Source organism: Phoenix dactylifera, chromosome 9 (genome assembly GCF_009389715.1).
Source record: "Phoenix dactylifera cultivar Barhee BC4 chromosome 9, palm_55x_up_171113_PBpolish2nd_filt_p, whole genome shotgun sequence".
Classification (NCBI taxonomy): domain Eukaryota; kingdom Viridiplantae; phylum Streptophyta; class Magnoliopsida; order Arecales; family Arecaceae; genus Phoenix; species Phoenix dactylifera.
This window is the reverse complement of record NC_052400.1, coordinates 5,253,261-5,265,269: the sequence shown is the minus strand read 5'-3', so window position 1 is coordinate 5,265,269 and position 12,009 is coordinate 5,253,261. Positions and strand designations below refer to the sequence as shown.

At 38.5% G+C, this 12,009-nt stretch overlaps 1 protein-coding gene across 11 annotated transcripts in view; it reads right to left on the bottom strand.

The window, feature by feature from the left end:
* LOC103721475 (elongation factor Tu, mitochondrial-like) overlaps positions 1 to 12,009 on the bottom strand; it is a 65,967-nt gene that overhangs the window by 2,258 nt on the left and 51,700 nt on the right. For 4 of the 11 annotated variants that reach the window (XM_039129883.1, XM_039129882.1, XM_039129886.1 and 1 more), the window contains 4 exons: positions 8,137 to 8,241; positions 7,942 to 8,032; positions 7,643 to 7,848; positions 692 to 775 (listed from right to left, as the gene is read on the bottom strand). In XM_039129883.1, the coding sequence (XP_038985811.1) occupies positions 692 to 775; positions 7,643 to 7,848; positions 7,942 to 8,032; positions 8,137 to 8,241 (486 nt within the window). The other 7 variants (XM_039129880.1, XM_039129878.1, XM_039129881.1 and 4 more) reach the window with 3 other exon arrangements.

The following is a 12,009-nucleotide window of genomic DNA, read 5'->3' as shown; positions in this document are numbered from 1 at the left end:
AAAGAACAAATAGATGAGAAAATTAGCAAAATCACTTCCTTCAGTACCTATGAAAATAATTGAACTTTATCTGAATTAGATTAAAAATCTGAGACTTTATCTTCTTTTCTTCATTTTTAATTATTTTTCAATTTCATATCATCACCATGAGAAAGGCCAAATCAATTGCATGAATATTTTGACAAACTTCACTGCACCCCAGCCCAGTTTGCATAATGCATAGACATTTGCTTCATGTCCATAAATGAGAGAAATCACAAAACATAAGTATATGCAGAACCCAACTTGTGGGGTAATGTTAAAAGAGCAGCATCACTTCATTCTTACAATGTGTATGATATGCGATGGAAGCAAGTGAATTTACTAAAAAAATTTCTTTTGCTATGAGGAGCCAGATCTAGCACATTCTTGCACTCACATCAGCGCATCATGTATACAGACCAGCACATGCGCTCATGCGCAAGCATGTAGGGAGAAAAGACCATTTGGATCCAAAATAGCAAAGAACAAAAGGTGTAGTTCTAAATTCTAAGATTAAGAATTGAGTTTCAAGTGCTTTTATCGTAGAGTTACGAGTGCACTTAAACAAAGTCCAATGTGCATTTTATGCAGTAGCTGAATATGACCATGAGGAACAAGTGAAAAGAATGGTGCTCCAAAATATGGAGCAACCTTAAAAAATGCAACTTACTTGCATTATACCCAATATCTCAACATCTTCTCCAGCTTTAATAGTCCCTTGTTCGACACGTCCGGTTACAACAGTTCCACGTCCCTGTAGTACAGAAACCATCAAATTTATTAAAATAAAATTATGACATTATGAAAAACAAAAGTTATCATATTTCAGCACATAATTTTAAGGTATGCTTTGAAATTAAAAAAAAAAGAAGAAGATCAGAACTATTGTTAGCTTTTGGGTTCACGAAGCCCCAAAACAAGCTACTAAAAAATATACCCAAAGAAACTAGATCTTGATCAAAATACCACGGAAGCAATGCCAGCATACCTGAGGTCCTAACTCTCTTAACTTATAGATTGGCCAAATTATTTTTAACCATTGTTAAAAGCTTGCCTTTGTTTCAAGAATGATCGCCAACAAACGTTCTCAGAAAATAAATCATTGCTGTTAAATTTGGAACCGACGTGTGACAAGATCAATGTTTCAAATTGAGAACTAAAAGTTTTTAAATGCATAGAACATTGTTGGTAAAAGAAAACCCAGGTGTATCAAACATTAAAACAGGACAAGTGCAGAAAACACGGAGCACGGATATCTTTACATATAAGGTGGAAATAATACTCTCAAAATAATATAATTAAATAGACAACAGTAAAACTCAATCAAAGAGGAGAAACTTAGAAGTTCCAAAAAGAAAGAAGAGGGATAAGTTTCTGGTAATAAAATAGCACTACGGAAAGAACTTGGCTTACATCTTAGCAAAATAACTTGATCTATAACTGTTAGCACAATATCCTAGCAGGATACAAACTCTTGTGACCATATTCAATTGCAGGTGAGATGAAAAACTTATCAAGATCTTTAATTCATTCATACAAAATATAATTGAAATGCACACAATAAAGTCACCTCTATATATTCACCATATCATTCATAACATTTATAAAGCACAAATATCTGAGAAGCTATCTCCCGCATGATTCTCAATAGATGAACCCAACCATCATAATTCTGGTACGTACTGGCTGGTTGAGGAGGGATTTCCTTTACCTATTTTGAAGGATTGTAAAGAAAACCCCAAAAGATGAAAACAAGATAAAATACTCTGATTACTTCGAGGGAACCAGAACCTCCAATGAAAACACCAAAGTGCTGGGAAAAGATAAGCGTGCTTGTTGTTATTCTCTTCCCTTTTAAATAGGCCACAATACAACTGAAGTTCCCAACAAAATAGGAATAATCTTAACAGCTAGTTGACTAATTCAACTCAACTACAAATCAGAAAATAGTTAACATGAATATCTAGAAATCAGAAAGATTTAAACAGGAAATAACAGAAATTATTTAGAGTCCTAATGACTAGGAATTCTTGAATGTAACAGCTCCTCCCTCCTTAAATTTCGCCCTTGTCCTCAAGGGTAATGTTTGGAAATTGTTTTTTGATGAAATCCCGATCTTCCCAGGTTGCATCAGCAGGAGATAAACCTTTCCAATGAATCAGAACTTCATGCTTCTTGTTTGAGACTCGTCGATCAAGAACTGCTTGCGGTTTTGGAATAATCTTTTCTTCCTCCATGTTTACCAAAGGTAATTGAGATTGCATAGAAACTTTTTCTCCAATTTTCTTCTTGAGAAGAGAGACATGGAATACTGGGTGGATACGTGAACCTGCTGGCAAATCCAGTTTATAAGCCACTGCTCCTATTCTTTGTAAAATCTTAAATGGCCCATAATACTTAGCAGACAACTTGAAGTTCCTTCTCATGGACACAGAGAGCTGCCTATATGGTTGTAATTTCAAATACACCATATCTCCAACTGAAAATTCTCTTTCTCTATGTTTAGAGTCATAGATTTGCTTCATTCTAGACTGTGCCTTTTTTATTTTCTCTCTAAGTTCCTTGATGACGACATCTCTGTCTTTCAACTCTTTATCTACAGCTGCAACCTTGGCTGTTCCTGGAACATAACTTAAAAGAGAGGGGGGGGGGTCGTCCATAAACCACTTCAAAAGGTGTTCTGCCAATTGTTGAGTGCCAACTTGTATTATAACAGAACTCTGCCCAGGTTAACCACTTGGTCCAATTCTTAGGCTGAGAACTCGTAAAACATCTCAAGTACATCTCCAATGTGCGATTAACCACCTCACTTTGGCCATCCGTTTGGGGGTGGTAGGAAGAGCTGAAGTTGAAAGATGTACCATTTAGTTGGAATAACTCTTTCCAAAATGCACTTGTGAAAGCTGGATCCCTGTCACACACAATTGAACAAGGCATTCCATGTAAACGGAAAATGTGATCAAAGAAAATTCGAGCTATCCCAACAGCAGTGTATGGATGAACAATAGGGATGAAGTGAGCATATTTTGATAATCTGTCAACAACAACCAATATGGTAGATTTACCATTAGAGAGAGGCAAACCATCAATAAAATCCATAGCTATATCTTCCCATACTTGGTTTGGTACTGGAAGGGGCTGTAGGAGGCCGGCTGGTGCGAGATGCTCCACCTTGTGTTGCTGACACACATCACAACTTTTAATGAACTCCCTGATGCTCTTCCTCATTCCTTTCCAATAGAAGTTGGACCGAATTCGATGAAGAGTTTTAATGAACCCCTCATGTGTACTTCCATGGAATTGCCCAACTATGTCTGCAATAAGATAAGAGTCCTCTGCAAGATAAATTTTTCCTTTGAAAAATAAGATTCCATCTTGGAACCTCCAAGTTCCCAAAGCTTCACCTTCCTTAACAAGTTGCACAAGCTTCTTGAGAGCAGGATTTGATTGGGTTTCTTCTTTGATTGCCTCAATCCAATTGGGTAATGGCTGAGAAATTGCATGCAAGTCCCCACAATTACTTTCTTTTTCTTCTCTCCTTGATAAAGCATCAGCAGCAACATTTTCCTTTCCTCTCTTGTACTCAATAATAAAATCATAACCCATTAACTTGTAGAGCCACCTCTGTTGAGCCTCTGTTGTAATCCTTTGCCCCCATAAATGCTTTAGACTTTGGTGATCAGTCCGCACAATAAATTGTCTACCCAGTAAATATGGTCTCCACTTTTGTACTGCCAAAATAAGGGCCAAGATTTCCTTCTCATAGGTTGACAAAAAGAGATGCCTCCCTTGAAGTGCGTGGCTATAAAAAGCTATAGGCCGATCTTGCATCAAAATTGCACCAACTCCAGATCCAGAAGCGTCGCACTCTACAATAAATTTTTTTGAAAAATCTGGTAGAGCTAAAACCGGTGCTCGGACCATTGCTGCCTTGAGTTTTTCAAATGCCTCCTCTGCTTGTGGACTCCACTTGAAAGAATCCTTCTTCAACATCTTTGTCAGGGGACCGGCAATCTTCCCATAATTTTGAATGAATTTACGGTAATAGCCAGTTAACCCAAGGAACCCACGTAGAGCTTTAGGAGATTGGGGTTTTGGCCAAGTCAACATTACTTCAATTTTGTATGGATCCACACCCACCCCTGCACTTGAAATTACATGGCCTAGGTACTTCACTTCCCTTTGGCCAAACTGACATTTTTCTAGCTTCACATACAACTGATTAGACTTTAAAATGGAAAATACAATCTCTAAATGCCTCAAATGTTCAGCCCATGATTTGCTATAAATTAAAATATCATCAAAGAAAACTAAAATAAAATTTCTCAAATAATCTTTGAATACCTCATTCATGAGAGCCTGAAAGGAGGAAGGTGCATTGGTGAGGCCAAAAGGCATCACCAAAAATTCATAATGGCCTTGATGAGTCCGGAAAGCAGTTTTCTCTATATCATCTGGATGTACCCGTATTTGATGATAACCGGAACGTAGATCCAATTTAGAGAAGTACTGTGCACCATATAATTCATCTAAAAGCTCATCAATCACCGGAATTGGATATTCATCTCTAATTGTTATTCGATTCAAGGCTCTGTAGTCTACACACATTCGCCACGAACTGTCTTGTTTTTTCACTAGGATGACTGGAGAAGAATAAGGACTGTTGCTTGGCCGAATAAGTCCAATAAGCATGTCAGCTACCAACTTCTCTATCTCAGCTTTCTGATAATGAGGATATCGATATGGTTTGACTGAAACATGCCCTTGACCAACTTGTAGAGGGATCCTATGATCTTGTGCTCTCCTGGGAGGAAGACCCTTTGGTTTTGATAGTACTTCCTTATATTTATCCAAGAGTTGCTGCACGTTAGTGGGAAGTAGAAGTTGAAAGTATTGTGCCTGTGGGCCCCTCATGGCATATAGTTGCAACAGGACTCCATCTTTTCTTTTTCTAGCTACACGTTCCAATTGGAAGTTGTTGACCACCTTATTTTCTGGGATTGACAAGCCATGTAAGACCACTTCTTTCCCTCCCATATCAAATTTCATCTGCAACTTAGAGAAATCCCACACAATGGGTCCCAGTGTGCTCAACCACTGAGCCCCTAAAACAACATCATAGCCTTCAAGTGGTAATAAATAGAAATCAATGAATATTGTAACTCCTTGTAATTTTATCGGGACATGAGCACATTTACCTGGACTAGCTATCCTTTCTCCAGAAGCTACCATTACTGCAAGTTGGCCGCTGGAATTAGGCTGCAAACCCACTGCCTTTGCAACCCTTTCACTCACAAAATTATGAGTGCTTCCTGAATCCACAAGCATAATAACTGCCCTATGTCTGAGGCTGCCTTTAACTCGCATTGTCTCATGTGCCCGTGTTCCAGCAATGGCATGCAAGGAAATTTCTGGTGTTTCAACTGGGTGCTCATCACAGCTATCAGTTTCCATTTCTACATCTTCATCACTATCTTCCAAACATGCTTGAATCAGGAACAACTTCTTGCAGCGATGCCCGGGGCCAAACTTTTCATTGCATCTGAAACAAAGCCCTTTTCTCCTTCGCTCATTTAACTCTTCAGTAGTCATCTTCTTCATGGGAATTGAGGATGAAGGTGCCGCAACTATATTGCGAGAAAGAGAACCACCCTTCGGAACAAGTGAAGTGGCCTTTCGGCGGGAGAGATCTCTTGCTTCATATAAACGAGCCAACCCAATGGCTGAAGACAAGGTGGTGGGTCTGTTAGCCTGCACATCAGTGCGAATCGCATCACATAGGCCACTAACAAAGCAGCTCACCTGTCTATTTTGTGGCATAGGCCCAGCTTTAGCAAGCAACTTCTCAAAGCTTGTTTGATATTTTGCTATCGTACCAGTTTGCCTTAATTTAGTGAGCTCTCCAAAGAAATCAAAGAACTGATTAGGACCATACCTAGAATGAAGTCCCTCTTTGAACTGTTCCCAAGTGATAACCCCCATCTCTTGTTTAAGCAATTGGTACCAAAGTTGTGCCTCACCTTCAAGATGAAAAGATGCTAGAGAGACACGATCGGCACTTGGTATCTCATGAATTTGAAAGAATTGTTCAGCTCTACACACCCAACTCGTCGGGTCTTCTGCTCCATTGAAGTGGGGAAAGTCTAACCTCACTGTTTTGGGTAAGAACAAACTGATAGAATTCTTATGTTGAAAGCCACCACCACTATTGGAATGCTCCTCATGAATTCGCATGGAATTCTCAGCAACTTCATTTGTGGATTGACTCACCAGCTGGTCCATACGAGCACTAAGGTTGCCAAACATCTCCATCATTTGGTTGAAGATTTCCCTCTGTCCAGTTGAAAGTGACTCCAAGGACTTTTCTAGCTTCTCCACTCTTTGATCCATAGCCAGGCTCTGATACCACTTTGGTACGTACTGGCTGGTTGAGGAGGGATTTCCTTTACCTATTTTGAAGGATTGTAAAGAAAACCCCAAAAGATGAAAACAAGATAAAATACTCTGATTACTTCGAGGGAACCAGAACCTCCAATGAAAACACCAAAGTGCTGGGAAAAGATAAGCGTGCTTGTTGTTATTCTCTTCCTTTTTAAATAGGCCACAATACAACTGAAGTTCCCAACAAAATAGGAATAATCTTAACAGCTAGTTGACTAATTCAACTCAACTACAAATCAGAAAATAGTTAACATGAATATCTAGAAATCAGAAAGATTTAAACAGGAAATAACAGAAATTATTTAGAGTCCTAATGACTAGGAATTCTTGAATGTAACAAATTCTTTCTTCTCATGCACAATCTTAATTTGTCTCCACAATCAGATTGTAGACAACTACTGCACCCTCTCTTTCTCAATGTTCCCTTGGTGACAGAAAACAACCAGTCACTTGAATTCCTCCTCTCCTTTAGTGGAATCACAAGAAAAATTAAAGCCTTTGTTTATCTTATCCATCAATTCCATGACAACCCTTCCCCTTGGATCACCTGAATGTGTAGAGCACATCTTGTACCACTACTTTGTGGAAGATAAACTTATTTTGTGAAATACATTTTGGTGAGAAGGAAACTGATAATCCACTGATTTTTATAGACATACTTCTATGGCTTTGTCTATCTCAAAAATGTATTGAGAGAGAGGGAGAGAGGGAGAGAGTGGGAGGGGGGCAGGGGGAGGGGGGAGAAAGAGAGAGAGAGAGAGAGAGAGAGATTGCAGTTACTGTATCAGGGAATACATACTTTTAGTTTTACATCATCATCATCCAGTTCAATACCATTCAACCTATCATAAGCGATCAATGCATTTTGTTTTTTCCCATGACATTACAATGGTCCACTAACATTCCCAAATACATCCTCTCCCATGAGTGATCAACAGTAGATCATAATCATCATAATCATTTAGCCTTCCCAACCTTTTGGGGCCGGCTTGATTAAAAGTCCTCCATATAAATCACAATTATTCATTAAGTTCCTCTCTCTACCATCATGTATCATTGTGATCGTGAATCATTAACATAGGATTATATTTCATATACTAATAGCTAGGTACAGGCAGTTGCTTTCTCACTCAGACCAATTACTAATTCAATAAAAAAAATGGGACCAAATTGTAATGACCTGAATTGAGAAAACATCCTCAATTGGCATGAGGAATGGCTTGTCAAGCTGCCGTACAGGTTCTGGTATGTATTCATCAACTGCATCCATTAATTTTAGAATGGCCTGCCTTCCTATTTCATCATTAGTGCCTTGCAAGGCAGACAAAGCTGAACCCTGAATGATTGGAATTTCATCACCAGGAAATTTGTAGAAGCTAAGCAGCTCTGTAAAGAAAAAAGGAATAATAGAAAAAGTACAAAAAAAAGTAAATGAAGAATCATTTAACAATTAAACAGAAACAAAGAATGAAAGTAAACCACGGAGCTCCATCTCAACAAGTTCCAGTAACTCTGGATCATCAACAGCATCAACCTTATTTAGAAAGCATACAAGTGATGGTACACCAACCTGAGCAGTAGAAACAAGAAGGGGATAAGCTATTTTATGTTAATGTCATAGATGATTTTGGAATATCTTCCAAGAACTAGCTGAGGGAAAAATTAGCCATCAACCTGACGAGCAAGTAGAATATGTTCCTTAGTTTGTGGCATTGGTCCATCTGGTGCTGATACAACGAGAATGCCACCATCCATTTGAGCAGCTCCAGTAATCATGTTCTGAATTTTAACCAAATTAATATTTCACCAAGCTGTGTATTGTTAACAAGATATGTTCAAGAAATATAGATGCACTTAGCTCTATCACAGCAACAAAGGAAACGAACAGAAGTGAATAAAATCAACCAGACAGTCAAAAGACCAACTGCTCCAGAAAATATCAAAGTTCTACCTTCAAGACAAACATTTTATAATGATAATATCATATTTGTGGGGTTATATTACCTAAGCTTGTCAGACTTTTACTTGCATTAAATTCTCAGTGACACGTTAGCATGAAGAAAGGTTCATACTGCTAACAAATAGTAGAAATGACTATAGGATCTTAAGAAACCAACTCTGCATAAAGCAGCAGTCATCAATGGTACCTGATAAGCCACATATCTGAACAAAACTAGGCCAGCCTTTTCACTGGAATTGAGAACGTATTGAATACAAACTCCATGGGCCAATTTAAATTTTACTTACTACATGTTCAACAAAAACAGAAGTGAAAAGACTAGTTGCTTACTTTTCTAGTTATGCTTTAAGGCATGTACTAAATACAGTAGAGAGCAAATAGATACACTTCTCAAAATAAAGTCAAGCGAAACTTCATTTATCAGAGTATAAAGAATGAATGAACTTTTTATCTAACAAAGCTTAACCTTAACAACGAAGTTGTGAGCAGGGACTATATATTATGGTGTCTCCAAATCCATCCTGTCGGATTCCCATGCTAAGCACAAGAGATTGCTTCAGTGCAGATAGGCCTTTCTCACTATTTACTTCATATGCTTGTCATTTATACTGAAATATGTTAGCAAGCATCAATATCTTACCTAGCTCTTTTTGCAGGACCAATTGGGTAGGACCAGCCTATGTGTAGGCAGATTACAAGGTGAGGAAAATCAGACTCTGAGTTGCAAGCACCGTGCTGACTTGCTGCAATAAACAGGGCTGACAATGCATATTTTGGTAATCATACAAATTATAAGGGTCGAAAAATCTATACAAAGTTTCCTAAGACCTAAGAAACAGATACAGAGTTGAACGAATAACCAATGATGGATAGTTGTTCACTTGTAAGTGACGCACAGCTGCCATTGGTTTAGTTTTGTAAAAAAAACTCCATGACAATGAACATCTAACTTTTTCTTTTATGAGATCAACAAAGAATTATGCATAGGAATGGCTGAAGGAAAAAGAAAAACACAATTTACTGAATCAAAAAGTTATGATCTCTAGAATAAAGTCTAAAATAAAGTAGCAGCAGCAATATGGTAATATATAACAGTGAAAAGAAGAAATTAGAAAAGAGATGAAAGGACAAAAGGAGAAGAAAGAGATTTTGATATGAGGATGAAAAGGGGCCAACCTGAACAAGAGTTTTCTTTTAAACAAAATAACTCCAGTAATTGTTAAATATCACTAATTCTAAGACTCAAGCAAATGGAAACACTATTTCTTACTTTAAAAAGGACTCTCAACTTATTTATCATAACACTTTCAAAACAGTTTGAATCCCAAAATAGCTTCTAAGTGACCAGAAATTCTACTACATTTAAAACTTCCCAAATAGCAAATGAGAAAATAAAAAAGAAAATTGTTGCCCGAAGTGACAAGCCGAGAGGGGGGGGGGGGGTGAAATGGTTTTTCTAAATTTTTAGTTCCTTAATAAAATTGATGGATGAATGAATCGCTTAGTTAATACTAGTTGAGTGCGTGCAGTGAAAATAGAAAGATACACAAGGCAAACACACAAGAAGTATAGTGGTTCGGTGCTCTCCTAAGCACCTACATCCACTCCCCAAGCATCCCCTTGGGAATTCACTATAATTCCGCGGATTACAGTTGAATTATTTTCCGGGCTCACAATCCAAAAACCTTTACACTTTGGTTTTCCGGGATCACCAAAAACCTACATTGGTTTTGCGGGCTCACCAACAACCTACGTTGGTTTTGCGGGCTCACCAACAACCTACACCGTTGGTTTTAAGAGCTCACCAACCAACCTTATAAGAGGTTTGAAAAGAAAGAAATTTAAAGCTCCTAAATGAGCAAATATAACAAATATGAACTAAGGAAAGAGATGAGGAATAGTTATCGCTTTGAGGACGCTCTTCTCTTCTTTGCTCAGGTTACTTCACTTCACAATAAGTTGGTGGAGCTGTTGAATGCACTTTCAGATTTGCTCAACCACCTTCTTTTGTGATTTGAATGAAGTAACTTGATGAAGAACGCTAGGGCTTGCTTTAATCTTGAATACTCTTTGATTTCTTGCAAAAGAATAATTCCACTGATGAATAGTGTCTCTTAAATACTTTTCAACCTCTATTGGTTACTTTCCATTCGTTAGATTTGAAAAACTAGCCGTTACTAGCTGTTGGAAAGTCAAAAAGTACTTATGCAGAACTAGCCATTATGCCCTTGCCCGTGCTGGAGTCGACCCAAACTTTCCTGGGGTCGACTCAACTTACTGTTCATTAGACTTGGGGTCGACTCAACTTACTCTAGGGTCGACTCAAACTTCACTGGGGTCGACCCCTGCTACAGTGGGGTCGGCCTTCTTAGGAACCACAGAACCTTTTATTTTCGACTGTTTTCACTGGGGTCACTCAACCTTTCTTCGGGTCGATCCATGCTACAGTGGGATCGACTCAAGCTCCATTGGGGTCGACCCTCTCAGGGATTCCAGAGACATGGTTTTGAGCACATATTCTTGGGGTCGGCTCATGTTCAGTTGGGGTCGGCTCCATTGGGGTCGGCTCAAATATTCCTGGGGTCGGCTCAAAGAAACTTTGGGTCGGCCCTCTCAGTAAATTTGAGAGAGTTGTTTTCTTGATGCATCAAACTGGGATCGGTTCAAGGTTCTTTGGGATCTGCTCCTCTCCTGGGGTCGGCTCAAAGATATATGGGATCGGCTCCACTCACTAATCATCTGTGCCATTTTTGCAGGGGTGTGCCAGATGGTTCCAAAGTGTGCCAGGATTGACTCCACTTCCTCTGGGGTCGACTCAATTCACACTTTCCAGCATCTTAAGGTTAGACTAATTCATATAATCAATAAGACATATTTTAAGTAATTTTGAGTGTATACCCTTAATAATGAAAATTACTATTTTACCCTTAAGAGTATATTTCACTTGAAGCTTTGCTGAATTAGATTTAAAGATCCTCTTTCATATTCTTATCTCATTGTTAATAATTGGGAGTCGTCTTGATCTCATTCTTTCAACGTATCCAAGAATGTGGTGTTAATTAGTGGTGTATCAAGTTAAGTCATACTATTAATTTAATATTCCCTCAATTGTTGATGGGGGCTCACGGTCCCAAGCCCCGCACCAAACCCCTCTGTCATCGCTCCTTGGCGTCCGCCCTTGCGGTGGTGGATGGTTTGGACCGATTTATAGGTAACGTTCGTTGAATCACTCAAATACAAAGACAATCAATAAAGCAAACTTAATGGATTCAACTCTCGAATTGATGAACGAAGAACGAAGAACAAACAAAGAAAAGAAAAATCTAGTAGAGCATTCAAGGATCTCTACTAGCCCAATCTAATGAAGAATCGTAAGGATCCCTCAATTAGCCAACAATCTAGTAGGGATTGATGTATCCCATACTAGCCCAAAATTGACTTATGCTTAATAAATTATGTTTCAAACCATTAACTAATAACACATTTTCTATAAAAGTGGATGGAGTGATACGAATTTTACCCTTTCCAATGATAAGTCCTTTTCCATTGTCTCCATAGGTTACCACTCCACCCTTCTTAGATTCCAA